General features: G+C 38.2%; 1 protein-coding gene across 4 annotated transcripts in view; it reads left to right on the top strand.

Moving 5' to 3' along the window:
• LOC144215511 (autism susceptibility gene 2 protein homolog) overlaps positions 1-22,569 on the top strand; it is a 201,059-nt gene that overhangs the window by 149,906 nt on the left and 28,584 nt on the right. For all 4 annotated transcript variants that reach the window (XM_077744492.1, XM_077744493.1, XM_077744490.1 and 1 more), the window contains exon 6: positions 18,771-18,819. In XM_077744492.1, coding sequence (XP_077600618.1) covers positions 18,771-18,819 — 49 coding nt within the window. The remainder of the gene's footprint in view (positions 1-18,770; positions 18,820-22,569) is intronic.

Here is a 22,569-nt window from a genome sequence, read left to right as displayed (position 1 = left end):
TATTTTTTGTGCTCTTTGGAAATTTTGAAACCTAATTGCGACCAATCAACCTCTCTAGAACCTCAATGGCATTTTACAAACAGCATTTCAAACATTGCAGTACCCACAAAATGAAACATCTTACTGTCAACCATGCATATCTGTACAGAAAATACTTGCTACTTAAAGTAATTCAATGTAAGATCATTTAGACTTTTGCATGTTCTCCCCAGTCCTGCGTGGGTTTCCTCCCGGTACTCCCACTTTCCCAAAACAGGCTGATTCGACCCTCTAAACTGCCCCTAAGTACGAGTTTGAGCATCAATCGTTTCATTTATCTCCTCGTGCCCTATGATTGGCTGCCCACCAATTCAGCGTTACCCCCGCCTTTGACCCAACGTCAGATGTGATAGGCTCCAGCACTCCCTGCGACCCTAGTGAGGATAAAGTAGTTCATAAAATGAGATTTAGACTGCACAAAACATTCCTCTTTTGTGTTTTTTTAAATCAAGCGATCGGGCATTGATTGCTTTGGCCTTTTGCTGTCAGTTTTCCACACACGCACACACTAACACACGCACACCCACAGACGCACGCGCATGCGCACAAACACACACACACACACACACGCTCTTTCTCTCCCCCTTCTTGCGTGTGCTCACCCGGTGATGACGCGAAGCCCAGTCTCGTCTCGCCAGTCAGTCTTTCTTCGCGTTGAGCGCAAGTACGATCGTTTTGCGTTTTTCTCAGGACTTCTGCTATGATCCATGGACCCTGGACCTTATGGATACCGGTCCAGTGGCACCCAAGATGTGGACATGAAGGCATTTATTCTGCCATTGGATGTACATTGTGTTATATTGTCTGACTGAAGCCGAATTGGGGAGTCTATTTGCGGACGATCTGTCATCGGCGTGTTTGCCTCCAGACTGGATAGTCCCGAACGGGAGATTTTGAGGTTGAGAACAAAAAAAAAAAAACATAATTTCTCCGTTTTGTGGCAGATATTGCTTTTTGTGAACTTTTATCAAGTAAAAATGATGGGATCGTCGTTTTTTTAGACGATTTTATGGACGTCTGTTTGTGTCCGAAAGATTTGAAACGACTTCATTCGGCTGATCGCTTTTGAATCGTCATACCTTTTATAAGTCATTAGATTTTTTTGTTTTTTTTCCTCCTAATAATTGGATTAATTCTTCGCTGTTTGCTTGAATCTCTTCATGACTGTGCGTTCTTTTTCGATGCCGTCGGGGTGGTTTGGATACCCTCCTTCACGACCACTTTCAACGCGCACTGAACCGGGTAAGGTTTCATAATCGTCAATTTTTTAAAATTTTAAAACATTGTAACGTCTTAAAACCACACAAAATGTGTTTCTGTCCGAAATGTATCATAAGGTTTCTTTTTTAAGGAAACAGAGTGGCGATTGTTCCATATTTTACCCCGATTTTTGTAAACATCGCGCTCGAGTCGAGAAAAAAAAGGTGCGGATCGTCATCGCTCAAACTCGTTTTTGCTTTTGGAATGGATTATAATTCATACATGTGTTCTTTTTTTGTCTTGGCGTGAAAAGAAGTTACAATAGAACATTTGCGTCATAAGGTGCGTATTTTTCCGAGACTGGCAGTTAAGTCATATGGAGCCGATTATCGTATTGTTGCATTTATAATCGCGATATAAATGACTATTGTGTAGTAAATAGGTTATTTCTATTTATAACTATTTAAAATCTTTGCCTTCAAAGGGAGATCCAATCAGCTAGTTTATAATACAATATAGCATATAACATTCTATTTATTATATTATATTTACCAAGAAATCCAAGTTAAAAAAACATTGTGTTATTTGTTTTTTAAGTAGCAAAACATTGCCATTCTAATCCCACAGAGCTCTTTTTCATGTCCTAATTGCAGTTTTAGGCTATGTCCTACTTTTTTTATACTAAGGGTATTATTGTAATATGTCCATTGAGACTCGTATCTGTTGTTTTTAATCCGCCGTGGTTTTATTTTTTGACTTATTTTTATTCCTTCTGACAAAGTTGGACTTATTAGTAGAGGTTAAGGTTAATAGTTGTGATTATTAAGGTCAGATAAAATGGTCTAAAAATAAATACACCTTTCTTTTTTATGGTTTTTATCATAACAGTTAGTGAATAGTTTATATTATGTGATGTTTTGTTTAGTTGTATTGACAAAATAGCTTGTTTTAAACTCCCAAACTATTTTTTACCCTCAAAAAATGAAATAGAAATGTTTTCTTATCGCTATAAAAATTGGAATTGCGTGTTTTAATGTAGTCTTAAATTATATTCCATAAAACTACAAAAAAACTCTTATAATGTTACACTTATATGTAGTTGTCATTTTTCTATCATCATTATAGTGTTGCACATAGATGTAAATATCATTTTTCTATCATCAAAATGTGTAAAAACTACCATTTTTACTGATTAGATCACAAACAACATCCCCAAATTATGTTCTCAGTCAATTATCCCGTCATATTACGACATTTTAAGTCTACAACATCTTAAGCATGTAAAGTAAATTACCCTTCTATACCTATCAGTCGTTAACGTGATACCCCCCCAAACTGCTTAAATATTAAAATATGTATATTTCACTGCCTCCCAGCTACCTATCTGTAATCTTTTGCAGATGGGACTCTGGAATTAGTTTGCGAAAACCTCTCTTATTCCCGTCTTCAAAAACCCATTTATCTCGAGCGGAAAGCTGATAAGAAACAGGCCTGCTTGGCAAATGTGATAAGAGGGTGAAAAAAAATCCTCCAGCTATTTGTAAGCATGGAGTTGGGGCAGATCACAGCTGGGGAAGACATGACAAACCCAGCATCATGAGACTAATACCTTGTGCCATCTAAAAGTCAGATAACGGTAGAAATGGGGGGTGTTGGTAGACGTGAGGTACAAAGAAAGACTGTCATTGGGTGCTATTAGGATTAAAAATAAAATATATTTCATTACAAATCTTGATAAATGTGGTGTTAAAACTACCCTCAGGTTGTGACAACACAAATATATTGTAAATCCTAACTGGACTTGTTTAAAATATGGAGCTTAACCAAATTGGCTTACACACCAAGACTTAAGCTGCCTTGTGAGAGAGGCTTCAAGAATTATGGAAGAGAAGGTTATGCTTGTAGACTCAAAAAACAACATTTTGGAGTCATTTTTAAGGCCAATGTTGGACTACTGGAACATCATTCATATTTTTTTATCATACTGACTTCCTTAAAGAGAAATTTTGGACAAAATTTGCTTATTCAATGGTCACTTTCCATTCAAATTCTGGTTAAAACCGTTTGAAGGAACCATTATATTCTATGTTTTGTTTTTTAACATAGTCATCTGACAGGGAAGCCATTCTTTTTGTCATTCAGAAGACTTTTATGAGCCACTAGGGATGCGAATTCTTCAGAGGACACGTCATTACTAGATAACAGATGACACCAAGCAAGTGATGTGATACTTCAAGGACACTCCCTGAGCTCCTCCACTTTGTGGTCCACAGCGGGAGATGGAGAATTTATGTTTGTCCCTGTGGCTCTTGGATCTACATCTTAGTCCCTGACAAGGGACTTGCCATAAAACTCTCCCTCTACACCCAAAGTAGAGAGAAGGAAACATTTGGCAGGCTTTCTTTTTAATGCAAACTGCAGAGACATCTCTGTTTTTAACATTTAAGGTTATAAATAACGTAGAGAGATGCTCTAGGCAAGCAGCTGTAAAGGGAAATGGAGGTGTTGGAAAAACAACATGCTTTTTTTTTTGTTCCTACCACTTTTTGTGTTGTTATGACAGTTCTTTCGAACTTGGTGTGTTATTATGTGTAGTAGAGGATTTACACAGTGGCCCAAAAGGAACTAACCGGGTGTTTTTTTCTACCCAAACTGCTAAACAATAGGCCATACTGTGACAATAAGCTATAGCTCTTTGTATTCGTACATTTTGTAAACCTGTGTGCATCTGCTCCCATAGAAACCCGAGGCTCTTATATTTTTTCTTAATTTTCTCTCGGCACAAAATGTCAACCATCTGAGGTCTTTTTCGAATACCTCCAGGTTGCAACTGATGTTTTTACGAAGGTTAGAACCCTCGATGCGTAAATGTGTATCTCATCCTCTCAAGCTGAGTCTGATGAGGTTTGCAATAGTTGCTTTGAGGCTCGGAGGAAGTGAAGCAAGTCGGACCGCCTGGCAACTTAACAATCGTTCTCCTTTGTTGTTGTTGTTGTTATTCTTGTTTTGGCGACATAGCTTTAACCTCGAAATCCCTCTTCACTTCAAACAGTTGACCACGAACAGTCGTGTGGGTTGACGCTATTCATGAAATAAGAGACGATGAATAGAAATCCTTTGATTCTGTGGTACAGAGCTAACCCCTTGCTCATTGGACCCAATCTCAAGGACAAGGCGGAGACCCTTGAGTAAATTTGGCCTCTTTTGAAGCTACTCGCTTAGGTCAACCTTTAAAGCTGGCATCTGTCCAGTTCCTCCTCCCTTTGTCTCCATACCGTCTTACCTCAGGATTTGCAGACATAGCTTAGCGCCTGGGCTAGCCCGGGAGTAGTCCATGTCTTTTGTTACCTTTACGAGGCGTAATTAAATGTGCGCGGCGTGGCACAGTGTTTGAGCAGGAACCCCAGACGTGCCATTAGCCAGATGTGGCTGCTCAAACCTTAATGATAGAGGAACAGAGGCGGAGAAGACAAGCCCAGGAGTCCTTCATCACGCCATCCCGAGTTGTCGTGTGGGCCTAATTGCCCCATCGCTTTGTGCAATGTACGAGCTCCAGTGACACCTTAGCTTCGTGCATTCATTATATAATCTCCCAGAGCTACTTCAGGCTATGTTGTTCACGTATAACCGGAGGTGGGTGGTTCACAGCAACGAGGCTTTTAGCCATCAAGTATGATTCATGAGGGGAGTTCTTAACATCTTTGTTTTCAGCATTGCATGCAAGAAGTGGGGTGATGTACTGTGTAATGGAGTGCATTAACAGTTTACTGTGTCTCACTGGAGAGGCTTCATAGCCGTTATGTTGTACTGTTACAGGGATAAAAGGCACTCTTATTGGGAGCTGCTGCAAATCATTAAGCACACCACGCTTTGTTTTCAATTTAGCTTGAATTGCTTTACGATGGAATCCAATCCAGCAATAGTGGAAAACTGACGTACACTACCGGTCCAGACAGTGAAGGAACTAGAAACCATCGCTTGTTTTTCAATGCCTGGAGGATTTAGCAGTCCTAAAAAAAGATCACATTGACAAAAAAAGCCACTGTCTCACAATGAGTACCGTATTTTCACGACTATAAGGCGCACTGCATTATAAGGCACACCCTCAATGAATGACTTTTTGCCCATATAGAAGGCGCACTGAATTATAAGGCACACCCTCAATGAATGGTGCATTTTAATTTTTTCCTTATATAAGGCGCACTGGATTATAAGGCGCCCTGTCTATTTTGGAGAAAAATCTAAGACTTAAGTGCGGTTTATAGTCGTGAAAATACAGTACTTTTTTTTGGATTTTTTTGTTTTTTATTCTGGGTGGAGGCCACTATTGGTCGAAGTACTATTGTTTATTCAATATATTGTTTTGCATTTGTCAGTGTCAGTACATATTTTGTTGTTTTCCAGCCTTATTCTATTTCAAACTTGACTGTAGAAGCTAAATACCGTATTTTCCATATTTAAGGCGCACCCTCAATGAATGGCACATTTTATTTTTTCCCATATATAAGGCACACTGGATTATAAGGCGTACTGTCTATTTTGGAGAAAATGTAAGACTTTTAAGTGCGCCTTATAGTCGTGAAAATACGGTACTTCTTTCCAGCCGTACTGAGATCTCACGATTGAGAGGTTTCGTATTCCCTTCCAAGTGTGGCGTTTTAAAAACCCTCCATCCCACCCCGACCTCCTTCATCGTCTTTTAATCCAGCTCCATCGTTATTTTCTCCCTTAGTAAGCAGATTTGAGTCAGGGGCTTTAATTAGATGCATCTTTTTCAGTATGTGGATGTGTGTGTGATGGTCTGTGTGATGCCTGGGGAGCATTAGGTGGAAATGGGTCTACATACCAAACATACGGCACTCTCGCTGGAAAGCAGTCCCCTTCGTTAGTGAGGAACTCAAGAGCTGCTGCTCACATTTGGGTAATTAACACCGCCACAGATTGTCGAACAGCTGTGCAATTTAGCACTGTGGCAACAGCGGCGAGTCAAGAGAGACTCTGCAAGTGCTATCCGACTATCAAGTTGATTCAAAGAGAACTCTCCGGTTAACGAACACAGTTTGCTTTGTCCATATCTAAGAACTATATAATTTTCGTGGTGCGTAATATGTTGTACATTTTTAAAAGTATGCTAGAGTTTGAAGTGTAAATAAGGGATTCGTTTCTTCTGGTTTCTCTCACGAACTATGATTATTTGCCCTGTTCTTAACATTGCTCATTAGAAAGATAGGGTTTTAGCTCAATGTTTTTGTCATTGATCTGTGTTCGCCATGAAAAGTTACATTTATTGGGCTGGGTTGTTTCTAAGATTTCATGGGTTCAAGACTTGTTTGCCTCTCTTGACTTATAAAGTGCCGGTTCCAGGTCTGCAGGTTTGTGTCTTGCTCTATCAATGGATAGAGAGTCCAAGGGACTTGTTAAATTTCTGCTATTACAGAATGTGCTGACTTTGAGAAGACATATTTTTGTCTCCAATCATGTTCGGGAGCTGGTCTGCCATCATCAACAGAAATTTGTTGAGCGGACTGGGAAATGTAGGTGATATGGTGATAACGCGAATAATTCTAGCTGCGGTATTGCTATCGCAAACGGATATGTATATAGCGCTATAATGTATTCCAGAGAAATGGAACAAGTCTACATCGGGGTGTCATCGAGAGTATGATTAGAGGTAAAATAAGGAGAGATGGCAGATGCCTTCCTCCTTGAGTCGAGGCTGGAAATTACTAGTAGCTAGGGAAATATAATTGGGCTGCTGTCACTCTTGACTATGGCACAAGGTAGACACATTCCTTTCTCACATGGCTTTATTGCTTGAAAACATAGTTCAGAAAATGCCATGGCTTTAATCTCTCTGTCCTTGAGTACCATGTGACTTGTCACTTATGCTTAGAAGGGCATTTTAAAGGAATTCCTTTTGTTTTTTTCCCCTGCTTCCCCCATTCTTGCGGAATATGTCATCTTCAGGCTTGGTTTTAACTGAAACATTTTAAGCAGTTTTTGCTACTACTGGTCGTGACCGGACATTTGGTCGCCAGTCTTTATGGTTGCCGGTCAAATGTACTTTGAATATACATTGTTGATATTAAACAGTACTTAGATATTAAACAGTACTTAGATATTAAACAGTACTTGGATATTAAACAGTACTTGGATATTAAACAGTACTTAGATATTAAACAGTACTTAGATATTAAACTGTACTTAGATATTAAACAGTACTTGGATATTAAACAGTACTTAGATATTAAACAGTACTTCAATATTAAACAGTACTTAGATATTAAACAGTACTTAGATATTAAACAGTACTTAGATATTAAACTCTCTCTCTTAGATATTAAACTCTCTCTTAGATATTAAACTCTCCCTCTTGAATATAATTTTTTAGAGCTGGTTTTAACAGTAAACTCTCTGTCACCATTTGACCGATGACCAAAATACCGGCGACCAAAAGACTGGCGACCAAACGTCCGAGCACCCAACTGGTATGCATAGCATTACTGTTTCAGTTAGGCTACATATTAGTAGTAAAGTGGCGTAAATGGGGATTGGGAAAGCAATTGTTCAGACAGGATATTGAATTGAATGATGTAGATTGTTTTGATTCATTGCATTTTCAATTATTTCAGCCAAATATAGAGTCATTATAAATTGACTTCTAGACACCCAGTTGTGCACTGTGTACTTGTGTACGTTTCCATGGCTTCATTGCAATGCCTGGTTAAGTCATTGGAAGTGTATATATGTAGAAATTAATCCATGGTATGAGACTACCTGCATCGTACCAAAAGTCTATGTGCCCTGACACCGTTTTTATGCCAGACTTCTGTCATCATAGTTGACAACATGAGCAGAGAGCTGAATACTTGAGGACATTTTAGGACTAGAGGAAAGCACATGCCGTTTCCAGTTACATACATGTGGATGGTTTGCGGTGGGATGCCACACAGGTTCACCATCTCAGCGGAGCAGTCCGTGGTGCGATGTACCCAAGCATGTACATAAAGCATTTATAGCTGAAACCGTGAAGGAAGATGGCAGTTTTAAGGTTCTGTTTTTGAAACATTATTTTGAATAAGGTATCATTTGAGTTAACCCCTACTTCATCATTCTATCAACCTTGTAATTTTGTGAATGCAAGATTTTCTCTTTGACGCAAGACGTACAATAAGAAATGTAATTTTCCGGTGGAAATGTGGGTTTATTTGGTCCTTTTTGGGTGGAACGGTCAATTTTTTCATGTGTGTTTTCATAGACTTCCTTCATGCTTCTTTATCACTGACTGACATGAAATGCAAACATACTTCTTTGGGTTTTGAATGAGTCACATGCCGTACAAAGGCTCTGGCGCATAAAACCGACTACTGATCCAAGGATTCTCTTAAATATGAGAAAAGACTACTTGAGCACACAAGATGTTGCCTAGACTTGGAATGTTTGCATAACTCCTATTCAAATATAGACAGGAACTACCTGAGATATGGTGACTATTCGTCCATGGGCAGACATTAGAGTTAAATCGGAGGTTGACATACCATTTATTATCAATAAAGTTAATTATAACACACCTCATTGGCTCAAAGATACTAAAACTAGAGCATGTGACATTATTTTTTAAGTTGTTTTAATAATAGTGTATTTTTTTTCCCCTATTTGATGACTTTTTGCACTAACTCGTTATCTAGGCTCTCATTGTCTATTATATAAGGGGTGAAAATCCATACCATGCATTATGTATATACACTATGGTAACTTTACTTGAACTCACCAACCAGAACTGAAATTAACTCCATACTTTGACGTTATTTTTGCTCATTTTGTGTCCTTTTTTTACGCATACTCCAAAGAATAACAAAGCTTTTAGCAAGTGCTAAGATATTCATTCTTGCCAACATGAACAAGCCATAGAAAAGTGTATTATTGCTCTAGGGAATATCCCTGACTTGTTTTATTCCTTTAACTTGCATAATTTACAGTTTTATGTGTACGACAAAGTTGCATTCACTTACTTCATTATATTTTAATGTAAATATAATGAGCAATTGATGCTTCACACACATTTGTCAAGGCTAACAACATTCCTTTGTTCTCACTGTCTTGATTGCAAATGTGTCCTTAACGTGCCTTTACTTGGTTCTACACAATATTGACCGAATATATGTAAAAGTCATAGTAGTATCTTGTGTGGAAATTCATGAAAAGTCAAGAAATTTTTGTTAAAAACAAAATCTAACCTCAAATTTGAATGTCTCTTCATAGTCAAGCATGTCATTGATTACAGACTCGACTTATTTAAATACAGTTTGTCCATTCCAATTCCTTGCATGGGTAAAACTGATGGATTGAGAATACATTTCTAGATGAAGTACTTGGTGTACTTTAATTAGAGTTCATTTTGGGTTTTGGGTAACCTCAAAGAATGTAGTCAAAAGGCACTCAGTTAACAGAGACAAAAACTTCCTTCACAGCAACCGTCCTTGACGACTTGGACTCTACCAGTTCCGTCACTAAATTCTCGAAGCCGAAAGGAATTCTATTCAATAGTTTCAGGTAGAAATAAACATTCCCAACAACCGCTATTCCACTTTTTGAAAGTCAAGTGAGCAGCAAAGGTATTTCTAGAGTTAACTAGCTTTGCAATGGAAGTCTTGTTCAACCCTGCAGGGAACAGCTAGAATTTCACTCAGTAGAAACCTGAAGCCTGATGTCTGCCTGAAAAGTAAATTCCACTTAACGTGCCACATCCCCTTTCAAACATGACTGGACGCTTTGGAGGTCTGAGACTCCTTTATATAGCGCATAGCCTGTTTGTTTGTACTAGTAGGTTGTATGCTGTGCCTTTGTAAGAGGTCAGTTGGTGTTAAATGAAGGGGACATTTGGCTTTGGATGCCAATCTTATCCTGCCCCATTTCCAGTTTTCCATTCCCCCCACTTGCACTCTGTGCCCTCCCCTTCATTCCACTACAGGACAAGTGGCTGTATTGATCCTCATGCCTGGCAGACATTAATGCTTGCAGCTGACATATGAGTAGGAGAATTCCTAAATCCACATAGATTCATTCCAGCTGCTCTTGTGGTTAAAGAGAGATGATGATTCGAAAGTAGCATCAACGGCTTTACACTCCTCAACTGCAATGGTGAACCGGAACGTCCCTCATGAGTCAAGTAGAAAGATCAGATGGGTTTGTGTGCTGGGATAAGAAGTGGTTAAGACCTATGTGTAAAACTCAGTGCCCCCCGGGGCCATATCTGGCCCGCCTTTGTGTGTATCACCATAGTAAATCATGTATATCGATTTCATATTTTCTAAATTTAAAGGCCATTTTTGGTAACTTAATCTTCTGTAGCCTCCATCTTTCATTGACCCGAAACCGATGTTTTAAAAATTATAACAATAAGATTTTTTTTGTTTAATTCAAACCAAATAAAAATGTGAATTTAAAATGTATTAAATTTAACTTACTTTTTCTACAAAAATATATATTTTCCCCCTTTATTTACTAAAAATGGAAATAATAATATTAATAATAAAGATATGATGAGAATATTCACTGTTAATTATTATCTTATTATTATTATTAATATTATTAAGAAGCTCAAGAAACGAGATTCAGACATTTTCTTAGGCAACAACGTCTCTAAAAACAAATGAATAATGAATCAAAATAGGCGATTCTTTTCTATAATTAAATCTACTTTTTCTACAAAAACCCACTTTTACCCTTTATATATTAAAAATTTAAATAATAATGAAGATACTTGACAATATTGGCTCTTAAAAGACTCAAAAACCGAGATTCAGACATTTTCTTAGGCAACAATGTCTCTAAAAAAATGAATAATTAATCAAAATAGGCGATTCTTTTATATAATTAAAACTACTTTTCCCCTTTATTTATTAAAAATGTAAATAATAATGAAGATATTTGAGAATATTGGCTCTTAAAAGACTCAAAAACCGAGATTCAGACATTTTCTTAGGCAACGTCTCTCAAAACAAATGAATAATGATCCAAATAGTCGATTCTCTTTATATTCAACTAGTTGTCAATTTATCATTTAATTGAGATATTTGGCAGAAATAATAGCCTTTCAAGAGAAGCCATAACTATGATATGGCCCACAACCCCGTATACACTTAGTCTAAAACGTTAAATGATCCTCCTTGTATCATTTTAATAGTATTTTTTTTAACAATAAATTAAACTGAATGACACAAAAGGATCTGCTTCCTCCTATTTACTAACCATAAAAGCTATCCAGAATAGACAACATTAAATACATATAACATTATCTTTTTTTCTTTCTATGTGTACTGTGATATTCTGTAGGCAATTTCACTGTGTGTGGGTTGAGGTAAAAGAAAGGGTCACCGCTTTTTTATCTCTGCATTATTTAACATCCCGCTGAGTTTGTTTTCTTTGCCCTCATGGCAAATTCATTCAAGTTAAAAGCACAGTGTGAACTTAAAAAAAAAAGAAGAAGAAGAAAAGAAATTTGTAGCTAACATCGCCTAAGGTGGTCTATGATTCACCTAGACATTGTTCACATAGAGTGGGAGAGAAAGAGAGAGAGTTTAGTGTTTCTATTGAGCACTGTTTAAAGACACCTTTCTCTTAACAAGTTGCAGTGAGGGGTGGTTACCTACCAAGCTTGCCTGCAGCAATCCGCAGGGCCATTATGTCACAGTGCACGAGTTGGGAATGATTTGTATCTCTCTTTCTTTCTGTTATATGGTGGTGATACTGTGAATCGGCTTCCGACTGGAAATATGATCTCCTCCAGAGTAAAAACAATGTTCCAATGCGAGTGTACTAAAGAAACCTGGTTTTGAAATCATCCCCCCCTGTTTTGTCATCCTGTTTCTCAGACAATAACAATCTGAAATGCTTGTTTGCTGCCTGTCAAGCACTTTGACAGCAGCGAGAAAATTATAGACACAGTGTGACCCATGTTATTTTGAGTTTGATATGGTTATCACGCCAAAAAAATTGGTTTTGTTGCTGTTTACCAGGCAATCAGTAACTATTTATGGACTATCTACTATCTCAGGGGTCGGTAAAACCTTTTTGGACGAAGAGAGCCATAAACAATTTATATTTTCAAAACATTATTCCTTGAGAGTTATACTGAGAATTTAAAAGTAAAAATTCATGAAAATGTGAGCATTTATTATTCATTTCACCACTTTGAAAGTAGAAAAAAAGTGAATTCTTTTGAGAATATTATTTTACTGTCTCTAATTAATGGGTGTCAATGAGATAATGCTTGCAGAAGAGTCTAGGGAAGAAAATTATGATTGAAAAAAGGTGTTAGAGCGCCACAGTGCCAGCATGACGCTCCCATTGGTGCATTTTTACCACATAGTTTTGCGGAGAGCCATATACACCCATCAAAAGAGCCACATACGGCTCCCAAGCCATATGTTCCCTATCCCTGTACTATCTGATCTGATGCTAAGATTGGCTTGCCATTGCTGTTTATTGTTTTTGTTTTATGGTTCACAAATAATGCCTGGCGGCTCCTTGATTCCACAGTTAGATTATTTGTGGTTCTTATCAATGTGGCCAAATATTTACAATTAAAAGACACACATTCCACATGAATGGTTGTATGTCAAGCAATGTGACGACTTCTAAAAATATGTAAGGTGTGCTTTCAGATAGCCTTTTAACACTTGCCATTTCCAGGAAGAACGGCCAATTGATTTATGGTCAAAGTCAACATTTGTGTGTGGTACTAAAAATCAATTTTGCAAGAAGTTATGGCATGTCACTTTACTGAAGTTTTCCATTTTGTTATTTGAGAATCTGCACAAAAATAATCTGAATTAACAATCAAATCCGTATTAGGTTTCAACCCTTGTAGTGTGAATGTAGTATTTTTATTTTTTTGGTCTCCAGCTGAGCACACACCCTTGCCCTAAAAACCTAAGTCCAAGAGACCATATGCTTTTAGGCCTTAGAGCTTAGATCAGGTGTTAGATTAATTGACTTAAATGGATGAGGAAGGTAGAGATGATTTGCCTGTCGGCTTTTATCGCCGCAATTTAGTCTGTGCCTCATTGCATTATGCCACTTAACGAGAAGCCTTCGCAGCTGTTTTGGCTCTGCCGCTATGAACATAATCAAGTTCACTTAACAAGACAGTGGGAACATGCTAGTCTTAAAATCTTACAATGTTTGATAATAACAGAGAGCAGGGTTCAGCTTGTATGGGTCGAAAAACACTAAAATGTATGGAAAATGTGATAAGCCTTCCATGTTCTACACTTGTTTTATTGCAATTTTTTAGTGAAATATTTTTCGTTATCTGGCATATTGCCATTATTAGTGATAGAATAAAAAATTTATGATTTAATTAGTTGGGCTTTTCTAAATAATTGTGGTGTATTGGATATTCCCTTTTTACATCACATGCATGCCCAGTTTTCTTCTCTTGTGGAATAGACCTGGTGCTATTTAGTCCATTTTTTCGGTGATCGGTCGTTTGGTCGCCGGTCTTTTGGTCGCCAGTCAAATGGTGACAGAGAGTTTACTGTTGAAACCAGCTCTCAAAATTATATTCATGAGAAAGTTTAATATCTAAGTACTGTTTAATATCGAAGTACTGTTTAATATCTAACTAATGATTAATATCTAAGTACATTTGACCGGCGACCAAAAGACCGGCGACCAAAAGACCGGCGACCAAAAGACCGGCGACCAAAAGACCGGCGACCAAAAGACCGGCGAGCAAAAGACCGGCGACCAAAAGACCGGCGACCAAAAGACCGGCGACCAAAAGACCGGCGACCAAAAGACCGGCGACCAAAAGACCGGCGACCAAAAGACCGGCGACCAAAATTACCGGCGGCCAAAAGACCGGTGACCAAACGTCCGATCACGATTTCTTCTCATCGGCTTAATCTGGTCAGCAGTTTTGGTTTTGCGACCCACTCTATCCAGCACAGTAAGATTAGACCGGCCTGGGTATTTGCTGGATAGATCACTAACTTTTATACAAAATTGAATGTTGGATTTAATAAACACTAGCAACAGCCTAGGAGGAGAAAGAGGCGTAAGCAAGTTCCATGTTTTACACAAAACTTCACCCAAAGCTCCTTTCATTCATTTCCCTGTTGCTAGGGCGAAAGCGAACACAATTTGTCTATTCCGCGGTACTGTGCGCACAATGTGGCTATAAAAATGCCACCCTTTGCTAAGTATAAAGAGGTTTGTATGCGGATGTAAACCAATCCATTCTCCATGATCACTATGGAATTCATTATCATCTTAATGATGCTCCACTTTGAGACAATTGCGTGGGTGATTTCTTGTCTTTTTGTTCTTTATGCTGCACATTCGATCCAAATCACTTGGGGGGGGTTGCCATCTTACTGGCCCACACCTGCTCCACCATGCCAGCAACCGTAATGGAATTCTCTACACCGAGTTGACTCTCCTTCTCTTGGAATGCAAATCTGGTTTATAATAAACAACCTCTTGGGAGGTCATTCCGTTTTCTGGAACGGTGGAGAGAACAAATGCAAGGGAGATAATTAATTTGGTATCTTCCATTGCTGCCTGGGATCTGTAAGGCTTACTCTGCATGGCTAATGGGGCGTTTATTGCCAAATAAGCATTAGTGGATGTTGGGGGTTAAAGGGTGATAGTAGTTGAGAACTATGAGTGGGTGCTGATAAAATAGTCCATTGAAGCACTGAGCTACGCCCACAAGAACATAGAAAATGAAGCCATGCTGGTTTTTAACCTTCTATGTACTTTTCGTATATCAATAAATTGAAAACAGAGACTAGTAGACATCAGATATAGATGTTAAGGATGATTTTCAATGGTGTTTTTAGCGAAAGTAATGTGTATGAACTTAATTGTAAACATGATAACCGTAGACATAGCACACATGGAAAAATCCCTTGAACAGGGTTTTTTGTTGTTGTTACACAACAGCTGTTGCAATAACTCTACCAGCTTGTGTGTAAAAAAAAAGTATGTATCTTTACTAGAAAGGGAGGGTACAAGCTCTACATGTTTGCTTTTATTTAGTCTGCCTTTGTCTAAAATGTGGCTGTAGGGTATCTTTCTTTTTGGAGATATTTTTTTTCCCATCTGGAAAGTATGCGGTAGGAATTGAAAAGTATTGTAAAATATAATGCAAAGTGTAGCTTGGTGGGTGGGAGAAAAAAAATTAGTCTCTCAGCACTCTTCAGGAAAAGGGGTTAATTGAATCTTGGGTAATTGCTGACCTTCCCCATCTTGGAGAAATCACAGGCTTAACTGATCAATGCCTTTCATAAATTCATGCCTTGAAGGTCATTGAAGTGATTATCCCAACCTCCCTCCAATGTCTTCATCTCCTCACTCAGCCGTCCCTCTGTGTAAGAATTCTACATTGAAGTGGTTTAATACTTCTAAAAAGCAATTAGGCATGTGTCAGATTGTCCAAATTGATTACCTTGCTACATTGTTCATTAGAACTGATCGAGGTCTTTCTTTTGTCAGCTGTAAACTCGCTGCTACTAAAACTTAGCCTTTGCATCTTGGCAATTACCAAAGCTTGTACGTCATCGATAAATCAGGAGGTGTTCGCGGAAATTAGCAGATTTTTTTTTTACAAACAAGCAGCAGTGTAATTTGGCAATCCTTAAATCTGGGAATTACAGTTCAGCATGTGGCACTTTGACGAGTTAGCACTCTGATGCTGTGTTTTCTGGCCCTTTTTTCCTTGCTGTGTCGCTCCCCCCATCCCTTTCACGCCTGCTGAGGAAACAGGAGGCTTTCACAGCTGCTGAGTGCTGGGCCCCGGCTGGGCCCTGTGACCTCCTTCTTGCTTTTTCTCCTCCCCTTCCCTTAGCTTCATCCCCTTTTTTCCCCCTTCTCTCCAGCAGTCTCTTTCCTTAGGGAGCTCTTGTGTGGCTCAGAGGAAGCTGAATCATAAAGCACAGCTAATGAATAGAATAGGGAAGGAAAGCTGAAGCCTCCTGACGGCCCTCTAGAGAAAAGAGGGGGGCCCCAGATCCCTATGAAGCCCCAGGCCTAAATAGTAGACGTCCTACAAAAGGTCAGGCTTCCCGCAGACCACTCCAAGGACTTTTGGCTCCCTGGCAATTTGGCAATACTCAACCCCCTAGTAGTATTTTTAAATTTATTAGCAAGTTTGCGAAATATAAAATCTGGTTGTCGTTTTCCGAGAATCTAAATCTGCCACTGTGGGTTTTAATACGAGAAGAATTTGTTGCACCGTTTTTTTTTTGTTTTTTTTTTAACCGCAACCACAAAATACTGCAGTTATCGGTTTTGGTAAAAATGTCAACTTGACATGCAAATTCAAGAAAGTTTTCCTAAAACTACAGCTGGCCAAAATGAATATTGTTTTGACATTTTAAAAAAATGGTTTTGTAAGGCGACCTGGTAATTGTGTGGTACTAGACATCTGACTCATGCTGTCTGGGCAAGTTCAAAGAATTGTAGTACATCCAAAGTAGTGGTTGGTCATGATGTTTAGAATTAAAAAAGCATAACTGCAAGCTCATTGACAGTAAGTCACAGTTATTTGTCATGTCTACAGTGCTCTCAAGATAGCCACTGCAGTCATAACACTTGTTGTAACTGTTCTTGTCCATTCTACTACAGTACTCCCTTGTGTTTTGCCCCAACCTCATGCCACACTTAGCCATTCCCTGAGCCACATCCTTTGTCCATTTGACACATTTTCAACCAATCTGAACCCATATACTTTGTGCCAGGGTCCTGTGGGGCAATGATTCAGGTGGTTGTTGTTTTAATGTGAATGTTTAGTACTGAGGCGTTTAATCTCATCCAAAGATAATAAAGAGCTTGTGTTGTAGCCTGGCACACTGTTTCTGGTAGAAGTAAAGTGGGAAATGTGGAACTATAACCTTACCTTGTGGTGTTTGGATGTAGTGGGAAACAAGTGTTGACAATTTTGGAGATGATCTTCAAAAATGACAATGGAAGGTGTTTTTATAGCCATAGAGATAGTGTTGCTTTGCTCTTATTGAAGTATGAATCATTATCTTGGTTTCATGTGGGCCGGACCATTTAAGATATAATATTTAGATTTTTTTTTGTTATAAATGGATTAAAAGCCCTGAATATTCCGTTTTTTATAGATTTAAAACAATATTTATTTTAGCTTATTTTGAATATATTTTTAGATTTTAGAAAATGATTTTTGAACTAAAAACACAGAAAAAATTGATTTAAAAAATTACAATTATTGATGTAAAAGGGTGAAAATCAGGAAATTTAATATAAATCTATACTCTTCATTTTAATTACTTTCTCGGGCCGCACAAAATGATGCTGCGGGCCAGATTTGGCCCCAGTGCCGCCACTTTGACAGCTGTGATCTAGATTTTCGGCTCTATGATATGACTAAGTATGGCAACTACTTAATTCCAAACTGGGTTGTCATCGCTCTCTGTTAGAATTTCCTGTTGAACAAAAAACGGAGCAAAATTGCTTTTCCGCATCTTAATTTTGGTGGTTGTTGTGGTTAGCATTCAGACAAAAGGCACACAGTGATGAGCATTGTGAAGAAATGCAAACCAAGTGGTAGTGTAGGAAAAATTGGGAGTTGTTGGAAAAGAGAGACGTACGAGAACACCCTCAAAACATTTGTGGAAAACTGACAGGGATGCCAAGGACAGCCATCTGTGTTTACAAAATCATTTGTTTTCTCTCTCTCTCTTTGTCTCTCCCTCTCGTACTCTGATTCACTTTTAATTTGTTACTACATATGTTCCCTTTGTGCTACGTAAAATACAAACGTTGTAGTTGATGGCACTTGCACCCTTTGAGTGGAACATATGCTCTTCTTGCAAGTTTTTATTTTTCTGCAGCCCAGATGAGAGGAAATATGGTGTGAATTCAAACAAAACAAATCCTGTAAAACTGTGCAAAACCTAAGTGAAGATGTATGGTTGCATAAGTATTTCATGGGAAGGTGTGGAAACTTTTGTATTTCAAAGAAATGGCTTTGGGGGAATCAGTTAATTTCATGCATGAGGACTTCTTATTTATCAATGGTTGCATTAAAATGGAGAAAAACTGTTAATGGTTTTGCTGTAATGTGAAGTTTTGCTAAGAGATTTGTATTACCATGGAGTCTGGGATGTTGTGATTGACATTTTAGGATCAGTTGCATTTAATTTAAGTATATAAAGTAAAAAATATATATATTGAATGACTTGGACTTGACGTAGAAATATTTTTGAGCACCTGACTTCAACGATGATGCAGCATAGCTGACCTTAGGAATAAGGTAACGCTTCATTTTCAGGTGGCTCAACAGTGCCACCTAATGTTGCCTGACCAAAGCCAAGTTAGGGACCATCAGGTGCAAAGGGGGTGTTCTTTAGTGTTTTTTTTTTTTACTAAGCACTTAAATTTGCAACTGAATAAACCTTAAAATCAAGATTTTGACGAATCCCACCAATTATCGGAGTATAGAACTGATTCATTTAACTAAACTAATCCACTAAAACTGTGTTTTATTCTTCCAGGTGTCTGATGTAGGATCAGAAAAGCTCTTTTCTTCCACCACACCCAAAGGTAAGAACCCACTTTTTTGTCCTCTTCTCTCTTTCCACTATCTAAATCATGTAAATCCCATTCCCCAATAAAATCCGATCTTCCAGTTTAAATATAAGCAGATGTAAACAGAGCTAAGCAAATGCACATGCGTACCTTTTTTTGTTGTTGTTGTCGTCTGGGAGTGGTGTTTCCTTGCTGACATTGCCAGAGGCTTAAACCTCTTACATATTGCTTCATTAGAAGGGATTTAGAGCCTCTCTGCCACATGCTCCCTCAAATGGGAACTTCCCCTCAGGCAATACAAGCTCTCCGACAGCAGGACTGAACAGTAATGGCTGCCAAAGGAAAGAGAGAAAGCGCTTTGTCTGACACTTGGTCGGTGTTTATTTGCCAAACTGTGCTTTGTTTTCGCACTGCAATAAACAGACAATTTAGTCATGCAGTACATATCAAGTTTGAGTGAGGTGTTAAATTGTTAAATCGAGGAGGAAGGGAAGGTCAGGGATGGAAATAGCCAAATTGTTCGATGCATGACCATGTCTCCCAATGGGGCCAAGACCTGTGAGCTGTTTCATTAATAGAAATAGTGAATGGGAGAGGCCAGTAGAAAGCATTGCAATCAAACCCCCAGTCTAGGAATGTTAACTATAATGTCAATCTAGATGAGTCATGGCACACGCCTTTTAACAGCGAGTGTAACTGCTGTTTTTTGATGTTATATCTACTACAGTATGTTTCATGTTCAAAAAAGGGTTGGATAAAGGCACAAATGTAATAATAATTATAATAATAATAATAATAATCGGACATAGGCTTTGTCTTCATAATTGACTCGACAAAAGCCTATCGTATTTTTACGACTATAAGGCGCACCCTCAATGAATGACATTTTTTCCATATATAAGGCGCACTGTATTATAAGGCGCGCTGTCTATTTTGGAGAAAATGTAAGACTTTTAAGTGCGCCTTATAGTGGTGAACATACAGGAATTGCTACTGACTTCCAAGTATGAAGCACTCACTACTTTACAGTCACCTCTAGAGTCAGCCATTGTTGATGTTTTGAATTTTTTTGTATAAAATCTTGTAGTGGGGGAGGAGCTATATGATGGAAGATTTTGTAAACGAAGATGGCATCTGCATATTTAGCAGTATTGTTTCAGTTCAGGCGTTAGTATTTTTTTAATATCCGACAGTGGTGGTTTTTCGTTTTTGGTTTTCAGTTTTTTCCCATATCCTACCGCAAGTTTAGCCTCCTGATGGATATGGGGAAAAAACTATCCTTAAATACACATGGAGTTGTTTGTGACTGTCTGTCAGATTAACTCTATCTTCTTTGGCTCTATTAATTCTAAGTAGGATTAAATATATTTAATTAGTGATCAGAGTTGTGGGGAACGGTTATGTGGTCATGGCTTCTTTTTATACCCTTGAAACATCTGCTTCTGATGTTTTTGTTTCAAACTGTGAATGAGTTTTGTTTTTGGCCATTTTTAAAAAAATCTGTATATCATATTTATGGATCTTCAATAGCTGTTTTCTTGCGGTTTAGAAAACAGCCTACGTATGTGTTCCATTAGTTGTCTGGATCCAATAAAAGACACTTTCTTCTGATCACCAGGCACATCAGGCTTAGATGTACAGAAAGATGGCACACAAACATGCATATTTAATGATGTTGTGTTTTTCTTACTGTTTGATTTACCCTGCTTGGCTTGCTTTTCCGTATTGTACTTCTTTGGGAACTTGCAAAGAGTGCAAACACTTGAGGTTTATACCACAAAGTCTACAATGTTCCCTGAGAGATCAATGGTGAAATAGAACAGATGAAGACCACCATTGTAACTTGTGGTCATAAAACACTATTTATCAAATCAAATCAAAAGCTTTATTGTCATTATATCAAATCTGTGTATAACAAAATTAGTTGTGCTACTCCACAAAGTGCGTTTTTTCTCAGTAAAAACATAAATAAGTCATAAAAAGTCACATCCGGCAAGGTAAATTCTAAAATATTGCAAAAATTATTATATTGTACATTGTTATGCTTACAAAAACCTTTTTGGAACAAAACCCAAACATATTTCTCGTGTTCCTCGGGCAGAATATACTTTTTAGCATTTATTCTCTCAAGAGAAAAACAAATAAACAAGCTTATAGTCCTTCATATGCAGTGTTTAGTTTAGTTTAGTTTCTGAGCATGTCCTTATGCAACAGTTTCCATCTGATCTTCTCGATGCTATAAGCATACATGATGTAGGATCAGAGGCCAAGTGTTCTTTAACTATTGATAGTTTTATTTTCTTCTTTTCTCAAGCAAAGTAACTTATCAAAGTCTGGAAAAAAATTGTATATTCTTAACTAAAAAGTCTGTTTTTCTATCTCTAATGCATTCGATGTCAGAGTTCAGTTATCACTTGAAGGCGAATGAGAAGCTGGATGTAGTTGTGCTGTGCTCAAGTACAGCTCTTCCCTGGAGCAAACATACGCACTTCACTTTTAGATCTGATATTTCACAAGGCTGTGTTTTTGGAAATGGTGGGAAGTTATCACCCACCTTCCACTAGTCTATAATATAAGAGGAATGCTTGAATTTTTTTATGTTATGACCGTGTTGAATGTTGTATGTACTTTGCTACTAGAACAGGGGTGGGCAAACTTTTCAGCCCAGGGGGCTAGATTGACTTTAAAAATTTGATAGATGGGCCGGGTCAGCACAAGATCCGATACAAATAAAAAAGTGCATCCGTTAACAGTACATATGAAACATAAAAAGAAAAAAAGGACTATAGTATTAACATACTCATCACTAAAGTAAAAAGTATAAAGTACAAAGTAAAGTAAAAAGGAATGTATTAAGAAATATTAAAATGTAATTTAAATAAAGATATAGGGGTTGTAAAACACGAAAAACAAATAAGAGTGGACAGAGTTGCCACTGGCTTCCGCGTGACGGCGCCATCTTGGGGAAGAAAAAAAACATTATTTGGACAACGTCGGTGGGCTGGATTAAAACGCCTATCGGGGCCGTATTTGGCCCGCGAGCCGTAGTTTTCCTGTATTAGAACATGAAGTTGAAGCTGATCAATTGCAATGAGACTTCAGACTTGAGGCTCTTTTAAATGAATGATAAATGTATGGAAAACAGCTACAATGTTATTCCAAACATGAACATGCTACATAGGTGATAGCCTATGGTCACAACAATGGTAAAACCTTAGGGCATCTTGGGATAGCGGGGAAGAAAGATTGGTAGAAAACCTATCTCTGAAGTGGATTTGTGCCCTTGTAATCCTGATTAATTTTGACCCGTTGTGCTCATTTTAAACAGAGCATTACAGTAAGCGTGAACACAGCAAGCTCTGGGGTGAAACCGGGAGCTTAGCGGCTTTGGGAGGCTTAACTGCAGATGGCATTTTAAGCCGGACTTAATAAATTGTTTCCATTAAATTTACCGGCCCACACATACTGGATTAGAAGAATGGAACAAAGGAGAGTGAGGCAAGGGAGATGGACGTAAATGCCATCGTGCACATCTGACTCTCCGTTGACATCTTCCAGAGGCCACATGAGAGTTAAAAGCTGGGTAACTAACTGCTTTGTTGGAGAACTCACCGACCCAGCTCACGGTTGTCAGGGATGTCAGAAGACAGACCATTTACGTAACAAACGGTGATAGACAAACAAACAAAAACATTCATAAAGCTCACTTGGCAGTGGATTACCGTATTTTCACGACTATGGAAAAAAACAGAAAACGAAAAACCA

The sequence above is a fragment of the Stigmatopora nigra genome, chromosome 22 (genome assembly GCF_051989575.1).
Source record: "Stigmatopora nigra isolate UIUO_SnigA chromosome 22, RoL_Snig_1.1, whole genome shotgun sequence".
NCBI lineage: Eukaryota > Metazoa > Chordata > Actinopteri > Syngnathiformes > Syngnathidae > Stigmatopora > Stigmatopora nigra.
This window is presented reverse-complemented; position numbering and strand designations above follow the sequence as displayed.